Source organism: Ranitomeya variabilis, chromosome 1 (assembly GCF_051348905.1).
Source record: "Ranitomeya variabilis isolate aRanVar5 chromosome 1, aRanVar5.hap1, whole genome shotgun sequence".
NCBI lineage: Eukaryota > Metazoa > Chordata > Amphibia > Anura > Dendrobatidae > Ranitomeya > Ranitomeya variabilis.
The window spans coordinates 379,458,183-379,475,528 of record NC_135232.1 but is presented as its reverse complement, the minus strand read 5'-3'; the positions used below and the strand labels follow the sequence as shown (position 1 = coordinate 379,475,528).

At 41.4% G+C, this 17,346-nt stretch overlaps 1 protein-coding gene across 2 annotated transcripts in view; it reads right to left on the bottom strand.

Moving 5' to 3' along the window:
- The window catches only part of TRPM6 (transient receptor potential cation channel subfamily M member 6), a 292,688-nt gene that overhangs the window by 160,311 nt on the left and 115,031 nt on the right, over positions 1-17,346 (bottom strand). For both annotated transcript variants that reach the window (XM_077249032.1, XM_077249033.1), the window contains exons 12-15: positions 16,877-17,011; positions 13,444-13,497; positions 4,979-5,119; positions 1,829-1,975 (exon numbers count right to left, since the gene is read on the bottom strand). In XM_077249032.1, the coding sequence (XP_077105147.1) occupies positions 1,829-1,975; positions 4,979-5,119; positions 13,444-13,497; positions 16,877-17,011 (477 nt within the window). The remainder of the gene's footprint in view (positions 1-1,828; positions 1,976-4,978; positions 5,120-13,443; positions 13,498-16,876; positions 17,012-17,346) is intronic.

Genomic DNA, 17,346 nt, shown 5'->3' with positions numbered 1-17,346 from the left:
AACGTTCAAAGTTGTGATACTTGTCCTGATCCTAAGAAGAAAAAAAGATTCCTCAAAGATGAAAGATTCCACAATACATAAAAGGATTCTATGCCCAGGTTTTTTTTTTTACCTTATCTGAGAGCAGTATATATGAAGGGGCAGAGACCCAGATTCCAGCAATGTATGACTTACTGGAATACTTGCTGTAGTTCTGATAATCACGGTTTTATCTGACAATTCCCTGAATACGGAGCTCTATATATCCCCACCCACTCCACTGATTGGCAGCTTTCTGCCTATGCACAGAAAGATATCAATCAGTAGTGGGGACAAGGTTATACAGAGCTTATGAATATGTTGGACTATATGGCAGTAGGTTTACTAGTCCTCTAGTGATAAAATTACATTTTTCCAGGAGGAGATTATCAAAAGAACAGCAAGTAGCCCAAAAAGGAACATGTCGCTGACATCAGGGTCTCTACGCACGTTTTCTATTCCCCATGAAAAAATAAAATATTAATCTAATTCCACTTAGACATGTATAAATTAATCGATAACTGGGAGCTACCATTTTCCTTGTGAAAGGAGCAAGTGCCTAAACAGCATGATACTGACAGCAGTGAGTGGACAGTGTAAGGGTGTGGAAACGTCACCCTAAAGGTAACATTTGGTTGTCAATTTATTCAAATATATTTTAGCAGAAATAATAGGGGAACAGTAAAGGGGCTGCAGAATAGTTAAATGAGGGAGCATATAATTATTTACCAAAACAAACATGTCGGAGAGATGACAGGTTCTCCTTAAATACAGGTTTTAAGGCAACAAGTTACTGCGGCGATGAACTACCCCTCCACTTCCCCGCCAAAAAAAAACCCGGCACCTGTAATTGACACCAGACAGCACTTTTTTCACTAATACACAAGCTTGGTTTGGTTATGTGAAGGAATGTTGTGTATTTTCATCTACGCATAGTAACAAAATAGTAAATCACTTTCTGTTACATGTTGCAATAACAGACGTTGCCAAATATTAGTGCCAAAAAGGCTCCCAATAGTAGAAGTCTCGATGGTTCAGTGAACTTCTTGGAATTGCAGTAGAGAAGTGTTTCTTCTTGTAAAGGTAACATATAATATGCTGTGTAATTGTATTGTGAAATCATTTATGCATAGTATTGTGAAATCAACATGAGCGACAAAGAGGAGCCTTTCTCTATGAAATTTAGCGTTAAAGGGAATCCGTCAGCATATTTTTGCTATGTAATCGGAGAGCAGCATAATGTAGAGGGAGAGACCCTTATCCCAGCTATGTGTCACTTACTGGGCTGCTTGATATTATTTTGATACCAACACGTTTGTATCTGCCGCTGCTCTGAGAGTTCTCTGAATGCTGAGCTCTGTATAACCCCGCTCACACCACTGATTGGCAGCTCTCGGTGTATTGATGGAAAGCTGCTAATCACAGTTGTGGGCGGAATTACACAGAACAGGAGGACTACATGGCACGAGACAACTTGTCCTATTTTGATCATTTAAAGCTGTTAAAACAGATTTAAAAAAAAAAACAAAACAAAAAACTCGGCAAGCAGCCCAGTAAGTGACAAATCACTGGAATCAGGGTCTCTGTCCCTATATCATGCTGCTCTCAGATTACATAGCAAACACCTGGTGACTGATTCCATTTAGAACACTGTCATTTCATTGTATATGTTTCTGACCCGTACAGATAAATGACATAGATCATACCCTAAATTAGTATTTCCAGCCCAGTACGTGCATAGGCTAAATTAGAAACTTGATTCTACCAGAACATTTTCAATTAAACTGGATCTAAAACTTGGATGGATCACCTTGCGCTTATAAGGCTGTGCTGTCCGGAGGAACTGGGAATGCAAGGTATTCTCGGGTGAAGCAAGCTTGCTGTTCATCTGACTGTTCTGGCTTAGCGAAAGATGAGACAAACTTCGTGCCAAGCTGTTCGTGGAATTGTGGGTCCTCTGGCAGAACATCAAAAGGAGGAGAAAAAAGACGGATTTACTTGGCAACTAACTGTCTTATTATTTATAGTTTGCATATTAAAAAAAAACTGAGGCTATGTAAATCTATAGGAGTGTATAAGGGTCCATGTAAGTCCATATCAATCTATGGGAAACCTAACATAGCACCTATATTTCTTCTGGCATATAATACTTTACTCACAAGAAATATCGTAATTGTGGAATTGGTTTAATTCCAGCTCAATTCCATCAAAATATCCCTGCGGGAGGTCAGGATCACTGTCACAGAACTACAGGATGCCATCAGAACCAATCAAATCCTTCCCGACAGCTCTCCGATACATTCCCTCCCCATATACTCCGCTTCCCTGTATGCCAAGTGAAGAGCTCATTCTGCCTTATAGAGCCGAGCAGGGATATATTAAAGAGTAAGCGTTTTAATATTTCATAAAGCAATAGTACACATACAATTAAGCAATTTTGTAATATATCTTATCAGAGAGATCTGCTTCTTTTTTCTCCTGAATTGGTCATTCATTTTCAAAATTCCCAGTTCTCGGGTGCAAATTGTCTCTTCAGAGAGGAAGAGGACTAGAACTCTAGTGCCAATTCTCGGGTAACAACTGTACTCAGTAAAGACAGATTTCCCCATTACTTAGATAGGAGATGGCAACTGCTACTGATAAGATTCTATGTTGGAGGAAAGCGCCTCCCTCCTCCTATCTACAGAGAATCTTATCAGTAGCAGCTCTCATCTCCTGTCTGAATAATGGGAATGCCACGGTGGTATCTCGCATGCGTTCCTCACTGTGTCCGCCGCCTTGTTTATCCTCATGTCTGGCCATAGCGCTGAGTTCACGCAAAATTTACAACTCTGCAGCATATCCCTGTTATCTCCACATGGCTATAGGGGGGAAGCTGCCAGATCCCACAGGAACTTAACCCTGCTGTGTCCTGCAGGGTTTGAATTCCTCAGCCAATCACAGGTGCTATATTTGGCAGCTCTCGCCCACCACTCCTTGCCAGGACGTTGGTTACAAGTCTGCTATACCTGTTCATGCATTTCTCAGTTTTCTTTCTTCCATTATCGACCCAGCCCGTTTACCTGCTCAGTTTGACTTCTCTATCACTGACTCCGGCTTTGTTTTGTTAACCCGTGCTGCCTGCCATGACCTCGGACCATCTGACTACGCCTCTGTCTCGCCCCTCGGTATCTTGTACCCCTTTCTCTGACCCTCTGGTCAACTGCTGCAGTCCTGAGAACAGCCCTGGAGTGGTATCTGGTGTTTACCAGCAGCCCAGCCCATGCTCACCTTCAGAGGCCCTAGTGAAGATGCTTAGTCATGCCCCTCCAGGGTAAGCCTGGCCCATGGCGCAGTGTGTCCACACCCACCAGCGTTACATTACGTTTGGGCCAGGGACCCTGCTGACAAGTCAAGAACCAGAGATCCTTCAAGCTAGATCCTGCAGAAATTTAACTCTACTATATTAGGTAGCTCCTCCCTCCGCTCCTCATCTGATCTAAGGTTCTAGTTCAGTCTCTGTCTAGAATCCTTTAAGGTTCTCTTTAGTATGGGCTCTCCTGTTTTCTGACCCGGCTTACCTACCTATTTATGCTGACCTCTTCGCTCCTGACCTCAGCTACGTACATTGAACCTCTGCTGCCTGCCCTGACCCCAATTGTCTGGCCACATCTTTGCCTCAGTCTAGCTGTACTCGTGTGTCTGACCCTTCAGTCAGCTGCTGAAGACCCAGGGACTGCCCAAGAGTGGTTCCTGGTGATTATACAGCAGCAAGGTCTATCCTCACCATCAGAGGCTCTAGTGAGTACTTGGTAGTCACCTAGTTATGTCCTTCCAAAGTAAGCCCCACCCGTGGGGCAGTGGACCAACACCCACCAGCAATACATTGAAAGTCTGGCTTCACTCAATACAGATTTTACCTTAAATTGAGAATTTTAATAATGACTGATCAAAGAGAGAAAGCAGTAAGATTTGTATGATAAAACATATTACAAAGTTGTTTATTTTCCTGTGTACTGTATTATAGATGAATTAAATAAAAAATAAAACGACGGTTACTCTAAGTATTGCGATGTCTTACAATGATTAAGTGGTAGTCTGTATTTCCTATTTGCATCTGATGTGTGCAGATTCTCTGATGGATCCTATGAGATGCAGTTTCAGTGCACTGGCAGAAACCTATCACAAGCATGAGGCAGGGCAAGATAGGCTGAAAATGCATCACATAGAATACACCGATACTCCGCAGTGCAATCTAGACTCTATACACAAGGCATTTCTGTAGTGCATTCACGGGTTCTGTCTCAACCCCTGTAAAATAAAAATAGTTCAAACGAAACCCTAACAGGACAATAGAGTGCAATGATATGAGCAGAGTTCGCGTGAACACCACATGTATTTTTTTTTCTGAGAATGTCAGTCTCTGCACAGAATGCACAGAAATATAGTCTGCTATGTTTCCTTGCCGGTCTGAATTGACAGACACTTTGAAAAAACCAAAACAAAACAGGAGTTTTCTTGAGCTCCATTTGTATATCATTGCACTCTATGGCCCTGTCAGGGGTTCATCTGAATTCTGATTTAAGGAGAGTTGATGCAAAAAACCTGAACGCTGCAGAAATGAAGTGTGATCATAGCCTTTGGGAATAGTATTTCAATGTAACTGATCTATTGCTACTATCCATAGATAGGACTCATAGCAAAGCAAATTCGGTGTGGAGAGACTCTCCCCTCTTATAAAAAAAACAGAGGCATTAGTGGAAATGTAGACTGTTAGGAAAACCATATCAGACAGGAAGAATAAATCAACATGGTAGACAACCCAAGTGGTACTCTATGCAGCCATATAGCACGCAAAAATGCTGGATTTCTTATTTAATGTTTAAGGTTCTTCTTTACTTTTTTAGAAAGATTTCAAAGTATAGTCCCAAACCTCCACTCCCACCTCCCACACCAAAAGAAAGAATAGATAAATAATCACCTTTTGCTTTCTGTAGAGACTGTTGTATAGGGCACGGAAGCTCTTCCTTGTGTAGCTGCTTCTATAAGCTCCTCCAATCAAATATTCAATCACTAACCCCATATCAATTAGGGTAATTTTGTAATCCAGGGAGAGGTTACTCTGCATATATAAAAGGTCTGCTGATTAAATAGAATTAAACAATATAAACACAAACATATACATTTTGTGTGGTGTAAAGCTGGGCCTAACTTTTATTTTTATTATTAGAACTTTACTTTAGGGCTCTTTCATATGTCCTGACATTTCCGGTACTGGAAAAAACAGTACTGGAGATATCAGTGTCTATGTGTTTGTGTGTGCAATACTTGTAGCATGCGTGTGGCAACTGTGTGCCGCATCAGTATTACACGTACTGGCACCTGGGAAGCAGCGGTACTGTTCTCGCTGTTCACAGGCGCGGGTTCTGAAGACAGCTCTCATCATTCTCCCCTGCTCATGCTGCAATCAGCGCTAGCAGGAGAGAATGTTGAAAGTTGTATTCAACTGATAAAAGTGAGAGCAGGCGGTGGCTGATAGGAGTATTCATCAGCTGCCGCCTGCACTATAAATAATTAAAATGACATGGGTTACCCTGTATTTTTTAATAACCAGCCAGGCAAAATGGACAGCTACAGGCTGCAACCTTCAGATGTCAGCTTTAGCAAGGCTATTTATCAAGAATAGAGGGGACCCCACACCATATTTTAAATTATTTAAATAAATAATTTAAAAAAAAAAATGGCATGGGATCCCCCCCATTTTTGACCATAAGCCAAGCTAAAGCAGACAATTGAGGGCTGCTATTCTCATGCTAGTAAAGGGCCATGAATATTGGCCCCCCTATAGCCTAAAAATAGCAGCCAGCAGCTGTCCAGAAAAGACATCTATTAGATACGCCAATTCTGGTGCTTTGCCCTACTCTTCACACTTGCCCTGTACATGTGGCCAGTGGGGTTCATATTTGTGGGGTTGAAGTCACCTTTGTATTGTCTGGTTACATCAAGCCCACAGCTTAGAAATGGAGAAGCGTCTATAAGATGCCTCCATTACTAATCCTATAGTTGTATTGTAAATAAATACACAGCAAGTATAAAGTCTTATTTGAAATAAAAACAAAAAAACACTTATCCTTTTTTATTTAAAAATAACAAAACACATTCAAATTCCATTAAAGCCCTCGTCTCCTGTAATGAAACAAAAATAAAAAACAACCATATCCCTCACCTATCCGCCGTTCTGTCCCACGCCGTAATCCATGTCTGGGGATAAATAGCTTTAAACCTGGATTATGCCAAGGTTCAACAGTCCAGGCGGAGAACCACTGATGAATGAGCTGCTGCAAGCGCCGCATTTGTGAGCAGCGGTGACCTCATTGAGGTTACAATGGGTCACTGAGGCTGGGTTCCCTGCCAGGTGACCTCAGCACTGTGAGAAATTTTATTCATCAGTGGTTCTCAGACTGGACAGTCACATCTTGGTACCGTCAAGGCTGAAAAATATTTACTGTATTCCCAGACATGCATTACAGTGTGGGACAGAGCAATGGAGAGGTGAGGCACATAGTTGTTATTTATTTTTGCTTTATTACAGGAGATGAGGGCTTCAATTGAATGAACGGTAAGTGAGTATAACTGTGTTTGTTATTTTTAAATAAAAAGGGATAAGTATTTTTTGCTTTTATTTCAAATAAAATACTTTACACTTGCGGTGTGTATATTTAAAATACAACAATAGGATTAGCAATGGATAGGTGCCTTATAGATGACGCCTCTCCATTACTAAGCCGTGGGCTTGTTGTCATCAGACAATACAAAGGTGACATCAACCCCACAGATATGAACCCCACTTGCCATCACCCAGGGAAGGTGGTAAGAGCTGGGCAAAGCGCCAGAACCCAGAACTGGTGCATCTAATAGATGTGCCTTTTCTGGACATCTGCGGGCTGCTTTTTTAGGCTGGGTGCCAATATCCATGGCCCTTTACCAGCCTGAGAATACCAGCCTCCAGCTTGGCTTGTTTTCAAAAATTGGGGGGGACCCCACGCCATTTTTTAAATTATTTCTTCACCTAATTTAAAAAAATACGGCGTGGGGATCCCTCGTCCTGATAACCAACCTTGCTAAAGCTGACAGCTGCGAGTTGCAGCCCGCAGCTGTCAGTTTTGCCTGGTTGGTTATCAAACATACAAGGGAACCCAATGTTCTTTTTTTAAAATTTTTATTCAGTTATAGCGCAGGCAGCGTCTGATGAATATTCCACCTGTTCTTGCCGTTTTCAGCTGAATACAGCGTCAACATTGTCCCCTGCTAGAGCTGATGGCAGCGCCAACAGGGGAGAATGACGGTAGCTGTCGGCCGATTCCCAGGCGCTGGTATGTGTCACACTGACATACAGATGTCATCCATGTATCATCAGTGTGCATGTATGCGGGACTTTTGGCGGACCGTGCTGCTGTTAAAAAATGGATTGTCAGCATATTTTGACCAAGGACACACAGTCCGTGGAATCACGGTGACATGTCGACAGACCCATTCACTTGAATGTGTCTATGTGTGCAAGTGTCTCTGGTTCATTTGAAAACGGTCACCACACGTACCGGAAATACTGACATGTGAAAGAGGCCTCATACAGTTTAATGAATAAAGCTGATCATTTCCATTTTTTCATTTATTTAATGACCTTCCACATATTTATTGCATCATTAAGAAATTCAGATCCAATTATAAAAACCTTAAAAAAAAATTATATATGATTTTTAGAGTCTCCTTTTGTCAAATAGTCAGCCTACTATGCTCATGGTAAGCTCAAACATAGATAGACATTTAAAACGCAACTTTTACTCATAAGAGGTTGTCACTACTTTATTATTGATGGCTTATCCTTAGGCTGGGCCCTCATTATCTGGTCAGTGGGGTTGAAACACCCAGCACCTTTGCAGATCAGCTGTAACCAGAGGCGGGGAGAAGTTCTCGGACGGTGCCGGAACATGGCAGCTACGTTAAAACTATAGTGGTCTCGGTCGGGTACTGCAGAGTCACCCCCAAACTCACCTGAATAGGGTGTGGATCTGCAGTTCATGGCCGTGGCCACTATAGAATTGACAAAGCTGCTGTGTTCCAGAAGACTGAGAAATTCCAGCAACAGATGGCAACAGATGATCAGCAGGGGTGTCGGTTGTCGCACCTCCCGTCATACATCTCTGGCAAAAATTGTCATGGGCAGCACAATCTCCAGACCTGAACCTCATTGAAAACCTCTGGAATGTAATGCAGAGGATGATGAATAGTCACAAGCCATCAAACAAACAAGAACTGCTTACATTTTTGCGCCAGAATCAGTGTGAAAGACTGGTGGAAAGCATGCCAAGACGCATGAAAGCTGTGATTAAAAATCATGGTTGTTCCACAAAATATTGATTTCTGAACTCTCCCTAAGTGAAAACATTAGTATTGTTTCTAAATGATTATGAACTTGTTTTCATTGCATTATTTGACGTCTGAAAGCCTTTTTTTTTTTTTTTTGACCATTTTGCTTTGTCAGAAAAAAAAATACAAAAATTATTGCTTGGAAATTCAGAGACATGTTGGCAGAAGTTTATAGAATAAAAGAACAATTTACATTTCACTCAAAAATATACCTATAAAGAGAAAAAACAGACAAACTGAACATTTTGCAGTGGTCTCATAATTTTTGCCAGAGTTGTATATTTATGGCCCATCCTAATTATAGACCGTACCTTTTATTTATCGATGCCCTATGACAATTACCCTATATTAATAAAGAGAAAACTGTATGCACTATCAGGTGTGGTTCCTAAGGCTTGTTTCACACTTCCGTCGGCAGTGTCCCGTCGTAATGCATCGAGGAGACGTATCGACAGACGTTTAGTAAATAGGGTTAAAACGGGCGCAACGTGTGCAGTAGTTTGACAGATGCGTCGTCCGAATCTTTCCAGTGCAGAAGTGAGAGAGAGAGAGAGAGAGAGATTTTGCCCTGCCTTGAAAATCCTTCTAGGCATGCTCAGAGGAAGAAAAAGTGATATGTCGCTGGATTCCTGTGTGTGACGGTCAGTGACGGATCCTGCGTCCATAGGCTTCCATTATAGCCGACGACGGACAGCGCAGGACCCGTCGCTGAACGATTTTCCGACGTGCAGAAAAAACGTTCCTCTGAACGTTTTCTCTCCACGATGGACCGCTATTTTCCGATGGATCCAGTGCACGACGGATGGCCATACGTCACAATCCGTCGCTAATACAAGTCTATGGGAAAAAACAGGATCCTGCAAAAAAATTTGCAGGATCCTGTTTTTTCAAAACTCGACGGATTTCGACGTGAGACAAAAGACAGAAGTGTGAAAGAGGTCTTAGTAGGGTCCAAAACCATATATAGTGAAAGATAAACTTAGGTACTCAACTTATGTGAAGTTTTGTTTGCAATATTGTAGTCATCAAATTGGAGACATTGCTAGTCAGCGGTGCATGCCGCGTCACTGCCATACATGCAGCCACACTTTTCTGAGCCTTCCACTAATATAATGTCCAAATTGGAATGTCCAATATCTACATGCAGCCGTTTCTGTTACTGAAGAAGGCCGTACATTGAGGCCGAAACGTTTATTTGATGACTACAATAAATTGCAAAAAAAACTTCACATAAGTTGAGTGTCTAAGTTTATCTTTCACAATTACCCTATATTAGCACCAATGGTAACGGTTTGTAATTCTGGCCCACTGACCAGATAATATGAGGATCTATGTTGTAAGGCAGCGGTAGCACCGTAACGCAGTGAAATGGCAGTGACCCAAGCAAGTTCAAAAGAAAACGTGCTTAATATCCAAAAAACTCACACAGTGCACAGCACACTGTATCCTCCGGATCGCAGCCGGGAAAACAAAAGACAGTCCAGGATGCAGGGTGTCAGCCCCTTTGGCTCCATGTGTCCCTGTGTTGTCTCACACAGGGAGTGCTCTGCAGACAACTGCTCTGTCTGCTTCCAAGACCAACACTGACACACCCCTCCCTATACAACAGGGCTTTTAATCAGTCACCTCTTCACCATTTGTAATCACATCTACACCTGTGACTGCAATACCCCCTCATGGCCTCACTACACCTCTGTGCGCATTCTGGAGAGAACAAACAGCGCCCCCTAGCTGTAACAGGGGTCACGGCCTCACAATGTTAATGGGTAAACAATGCGGTGTGGGTATATTACCAGAGGTAACACGACAGTGTGGTAAACAAAAAGGTCAGGTCTTACCACTTCCGCTCACATACTGAATAAAAGTTTTCTGATCCAATAGGCCAGGTAGTCCAGGGAATGGCTCCTGGCTTTGATATACCCTGTTGGGATGCTATAATTACCTATAGACTTAGTCTTTGTTACCGCTCCTTGTGAAGGACATTCACAACCTATTAAAAAGTTCATAGCATGGTCCTAAGCACCATCCCAACATGGCATGTTTCTGCCTAGAAAATGTAGAGGGACTGTGCAGATGAAACAATGCTATATGGTCTTGTTAAAGGTTGTCAGAGAAGTGTTATAATCTTGCCAGCCATGTTCCTGGCTGTAACTGCAGGATGGCTTATATGCAGACTGCTAGTCTATATCTATACTAGACTGTGGCCCGATTCTAATGCATCGGGTATTCTAGAATATGCATGTCCCCTAGTATATGGACAATGATAATTCCAGAATTCGCGGCAGACTGTGCCCGTCGCTGATTGGTCGAGGCAACCTTTATGACATCATCGTCGCCATGCTGTGCCCGTCTCTGATTGGTCAGAGACGCGGGATTTCCAGGACAGACAGAGACAGACAGACAGAAAAACCCTTAGACAATTATATATTGTCTGTCTGTCTGTCCTGGAAATCCCGCGTCTCTGATTGGTCGAGGCCGCCAGGCGACGGGCACAGCATGGCGACGATGATGTCATAAAGGTTGCCTCGATCAATCAGCGACGGGTACAGTCTGCCGCGAATTCGCCTCGACCAATCAGCGATGGGCACAGTATCGACATAGATGTCATAATGGTTGCCATGGCGATGATGATGTCATAAAGGTTGCCTCGACCAATCAGCGATGGGCACAGTCTGCTGCGAATTCTGGAATCATCATTGCCCATATACTACGGGGACATGCATATTCTAGAATACCCGATGCATTAGAATCGGGCCACAGTCTAGTCTATATATATAATTGTCTAAGGGTTTTTCTGTCTGTCCTGGAAATCCCGCGTCTCTGATTGGTCGAGGCCGCCAGGCATATTCTAGAATACCCGATGCGTTAGAATCGGGCCACAATCTAGTAGGTTTATAAGAGACAATCTCTGTTTTTTACTAATGTTAAGCAAAAGTTATGGTTTAAATGGCTAGCCAGATCTGAGCTTACTCTGCACCCCAATACACCACCTTCCCAATGTCACGCTATTAAGACCTAGTGAGATAGGATGAGCAGTTCCAAGTTCCTCACACTACCAAAGTGACAGACTATACAGAGGTGGCATTCATTCTCAGAAAAATATGTACTGTAGGTTTAATGGGTCAAAAATAATCACAGTCTCCTTTAAATTTTCCAAATTTAAAAAGAGTTGAGCTAAACTCAGTTTACCTTATCAAGATGTACCAGAGATTCCTTAGAAGATTAAGGTGATATCTTAATACATCTTTAAATATTTTAAACACAGCACAGAGTAGGTGTATTCATTAAAAAAGTATTATCAAACACAAATGTTATTTTTTAACATGGATAAACAAATTAACAAAGAGTCACACTCCTTTTACTGTGAAAATTTACATTTCTAATGCATAAGCAAGGGTTGCAGAATATGAACATGATGCAAGGAAGTTCTCCTTCAGTCGTGTGTTCAGTATTAAAGGGAATCTGTCACCCCGTTTTTTCGATTTGAGATAAAAATATGGTTCAATTGTGCCTGAGCTCTGCATTACAGCAGTACCTTTCATATCCCCCGATTCCCCACCTTTGCTGAGAAAATACCTTTGTAATCTCTCCATTTTCGTATGTAAATTAGTCCGGTCGGTCCGACGGGCGGGACCTATTCGCTGTCTCCCTCCCCGCTCCTCGGCGTTCTCGACATAACGAGATCTGTGAATAGCACAGATCCCGTACAGTTTCTGCGCATGCGCATTGAATTGGCCTCTGGCGCCTGCGCAGTATGCTTTGCCCAACTGTGGTCAAAGCACAAAATCACTATTGCGCATGCGCCTACATTTTTCATTACGTTCTATGCCCCCTTGCATGGCAAGACTTCCGGGGCACAGAACATAATGTAAAATGGTGCATGCGCAATAATGAGTTGTATGCTTTGCCCACTGTTGGGCAAAACATACTGCACACGCGCGAGATGCCACTTCAATGCGCAGAAACATAACGCCAACGCAGGAAAGAAGAGCGTAGAGCAAGGCAGGAGGTGGGGAGAAACGGCGAATAGGCCCCGCCTATCGGATCGGGGTAATTTACATAAGAAAACGGAGAGATTACAAAGGTATTTTTTCTCAGCAAAGGTGAGGAATCGGGGGGATATGAAATGTACTGCTGTAATGCAGAGCTCATGCACAATTGAACCATATTTTTATCTCAAATCGAAAAAAAGGGTGACAGATTCCCTTTAAGTGTAAACAGGGTGATATATTTTATGGATAGGTGTTGTATATTGAAATATCCCCTTAAGATGTGTTGACTTTACTACAATAAGTACAATAATGACAGTTTTATACATTAAAGGGGAAGGAATGCATCTTGTACAACCGCTGTTAAAAGGTGTTTGTTTAGTTAGATAGACTGCATGAATATAAGCAAGTTTGTAATTGACTTGCTTTTTTATCTGCTGTCATTCTCATGCTAGAAGAGCTTTCATCTTGCATAGTGTACAGCTTTTATCAAGAAGATTGACCACCAAAGCCTGGACGAATGTGCAGGTACATTCCAGGAGAACAGTTGATTCCTAACATACCTGTCAGCTCTCTCCAGCCCATTGATTTATATACAGCACTTAGCTACTCATCTCCCCCCCCCCCTTTCCAATCAGCTCCTGAGCTCTTTACAGCTTTGTACAAATCAACAGCCCCCACAATTGGCAGCTTTCAGAGCAGTACTCCTAATCACTGCTCTCACTTTTCTGAGCCATGTGCTTGTTCAAATGCACTGTTATGCAAATATGTAAGTATAGTGAACAGTGTAGACTCTGAACAAACACTGTCAGACTGTTAATATGTTCTAGCAACATAGAGCTACTGACCAGCAGGCCACTCAAGAAGGAGTACCCATCCCCAAGCAATCAGGAAGTACGGAGAATGTAAAGAGACTGCAGAGCTATGAGCGCCTCAAGAAACAACTTGAGAATACCCCTTTAAAAATTAACAATGTCAGTATTTTAATAATATTTAAATATTTTAAAATGTAATATTTATTGAATCTCACCTGTTTTACATCTCCAACCAAATGGTGTAGGAGCAGATTTGTGGGTCCTTGTTTCTATAAGATACAAAAGAAAGCAAGTATTCTCAAAATCTGGTCAAAGGAAGGCTCCGTTTTACACCATGGTTTTAGCTTCAATGTATCTTATTGTAAAAAAAACAGAGAAAAGTATACATTTTTACAGGTTGAGGAAAAAGGGAAAAGTGGAAAATGGATGGAGCTCATCACGCTACAAAGTAATCGATGAACAGGATGGAGATATACGTGGAGGGTGCTGTGTCTGCTGGTGAGGCACAGCAGGAAGGAATCTGGCACAGCCATGAGGAGGAAGAAATCCTGCACAACCATCCAACCTTAAAATCCACATCCTAGAATCTTTCATCAATTGTGATCCCCACCATGTGGTTTAATGTAGTTAATGCGGTTTGTGCAATGTTAGGTACATTGGTTGCACGACCAGGAAGATTAAAAGCCAATAGCAGAGTATATAAATAATATTAGCAATAACTACTGTATCACCAGGCAATCAATGGTTAATTAGTGTCGCACGCAGCTGTTGTTTCTATATGAAATTATTCCTTTGAATGTGATTGGCATTTACCAGTACATATATCCAGTGTGTATTGCAAACCTATATCCTATGACTAAGGGTGTTTGCGTTGCACCAGAAATGCGTCAGGTTTTATAAGATTTCATTGGATCAGATCATTGCTTTTAATGTCTTGTGAATAAACTGGATTTTAATGTTGGATAGTTGTGACAGATTCCTTCCTTCTTCCTCCTATACATTTTTACAGTATCCCCCTATATAGGAGAGCACAGCAGATTACACATTTCCATACATAAAATAAAAGTATTCGGTCATAGAAAATTTAGGCTGGGGGGGTGCAAGTCAGGTGCTGTTAAAAGCTCAAGACAAATTATGATCTCTGTTCCGGTAGAGAAAAACACATTGGTTGGTGTATGCAAAAATCCCGTTCACTGAATGTCTCCAATCGAAGTGCTCGCCTTCAAAACTGAATCTTCTTTGTGATCAGTGTAGTAAGTTCTTTTGTTAATCCGGTTTTATTTTCTGTAATATTATGCACTGCATTGTTTTATGCCCTTTATAAAAAATATACTAAAGATTTTACAAACATTGCCTATTGTTTTGGATTAAATATAAAATGTAATAGTTCTGTTCCTTTTGTTCTGTAGCCCGCACCCCGAAGCCATATGCTACCATAACCAGAACCAGGCCTCCAGTCAGTCTGTATAGAACACGACAGGTGGTTGCAGAAAGTAGTCTTATGTTTATCATGGAGTTCACAGGGACTGTATCATGAGTATATACATATATTCCATGCCTTGCAATTGGCAGTTTATATACCATACGCTCACTGTTAGTTTCTCGATGGCCAACCTATTAGTGGAAATGCCTGTGGCCTCCTCTGTTGATCGTCGGTCAATTGCATAATTGTTCAGACGATAGAGGGCTGTTTGCTCCAAAGACAACAGCGGGTGGATCGGCGTGACCTCCCAGGCTGCGATCTTTGACATATTCCAACTGGTACCGGCCAAGTGTTTACATATGCCACATTCAATCATTCCATGTATACATTAAAAATAAGTATGGGTCGGAAAACACACCAAACATAACATAATAAGATACTGGAACAGTGTTATAGACAGGAGTTTACTAAACTTAAACAACTACGATATTTTACAGGTTAAGTAGTGAAAAAGTGTCATTTATGCAGTCACATAATTATGTTTTTATTACCCCAATAACCACAGAGCCTTTTTTGGCAACTTTTGGCTACCCAAGCCATGCTTAACAAGAATCCAGGATATAGTGAGAGATCCCTGGATTCTTGGCACAATGCTTGACAAAACATATCTGTTACACTTTCCATCTGGTCAATCTTCTATTGTCTAGATTTCCGGTTAAAGAAGTAGAAGGCAAAGCAGCGCCATGGGGGCAGAGGGAAGACATTTGTATGGGCACTGCATGGCTCTATGTTCACATGGTAAAACTATTTATGAGCATTACTATGTAGCTGGCATCAAATTATGGATTAGTGGTTGTATATGGGGTTTTTTCTCATAGGATTTTACTACATCTTTTTCCTTTTTTCTTATTTTTAAAGTGGGATTCATCCCTATGAGATTCGCACAGGTGTAAAAAAAGGAAAGAAAGGTATTTTTGGTTGCACCATGAAGAAGGAGTAATCTGAAATATGTAGTGTGTTACAGTTCACAATATATGCGGGGTGGATATCTCTGTTTTAACCACAAAGAAAGAAATGTTTTTAATGGATCTCTGATACAGGATACTCGTTTTCTGATATTTGCTACTATTGCTGGATGTCTCCGAATCCTCTGTGCGCGGATCTTTAAAGGAGTTGTCTGCGACTATTTTGTTTTTATTGGGCCAAGAACTAACAGGCAGGTAGTTGCTAACTATCTGTATATTGTCCAGCTCAAAGTGATCACCCCTTCTTAAACTAAATGTTCGGCCCCGATAAAATAAATATACCTATACTCACTTCCCATGCTGGCTTCGTTCCATGGGTGTTGGCACTCGTGGTCCCCGGGCTGTGATGCGGTGAAATGAGACATAATGCCCGGCACCCAATCAGCGCTGGCGTCACTGTCTATCACAAACACAAAGCGGAAATGCGGGCTGCAGCTGATCTCAAACTTCCTTTCCATGTTCATTTCGACAGGAGGTAGAGACCGTTATGTCAGCACTGACTGGTCGCCGGGCATCACGTGTTATTTCACCCCGCGAACGCAGACACCGCTGGAACGGAGCCGGTATGGGAGGGGAGTATAGATTTATTTATTTTATCAGGGCCGGACATTTAGTTTAAGAAGGGGTTGTCCTAGTAGTGGACAACCCCTTTAAGCAAGTTCATTATCCTGTTATAAGATCAAATAACGCTCAAGCTTCAGATTTCACACAGTAAACTTGAGGTTTTCTTTTACTTTCTAAATTGTTCTTTTTTGTTATGTAAATTTTGCTAATAAACATAATTTGCAATGGTGTCTGAATAATTTTGATTGCAGCTGTAAATCTACTGGTAGAACCTTTGACATTGCAGGTAGAATCTACTGAGATGTCAAAATTGCACTTTTCTGTAAAACATATTTCTATAAGACCCCTTTTATAAAAATGTAGTTAATAAATTATTGAATACTTTGTATAAGCCACAAGATTGGTTTTAGGTTTATTTCACTAACTTCAAAATAATATTTTTGATTGATAACATTTACAAAATTGAAAAAATCCAAAGACATACTGATAGGGAATCTAGATTGTGAGCCCCAATGGGGACAGGGCTGTGGAATTATTGATGTGATATAAGGAGTAAAATAAATAAATGATAGGAGAAATCCTCGTACTTAGCAAACTACTCCATGCATATCTGTATATCCTTCTGATGTTACTTACAGTATTGTACAATTCTTCCAGCCTGGATATGGTGAGGAAACGGTGCATGTTCACGCCATATTCTATCAACAGCTTCACAAAGTCTACCCGATCCATCACTAAGGCATCCTGCATGGCTTTTTCTAAAGAACCAGCCTTTCACGAGAAAATAGAAGAGATCAGTCATAAATCTGAATTTAAGAGACTGTCCAGTAAGGGTTTTATTGGGACCCATCAGGATGATTTTACTAATTATACAAATAGTATATCTGTATAGGTCATGGAACAACAACAATACCGGTTTTGTAGTGAACCGATAATAAATCAAGCCTTGAAGAAAAATACAAATTAGTCTGGAAGTGCATCTGGTACTTGGCGATGCACTCTCTACATGCCAACAGTGCACTCCCAAACTAATTTGCATATGGCTTCAAACTTTGATTTCTCAGTAATGGCACACCCGATTACTACAAAACTGTCATCATTATTAT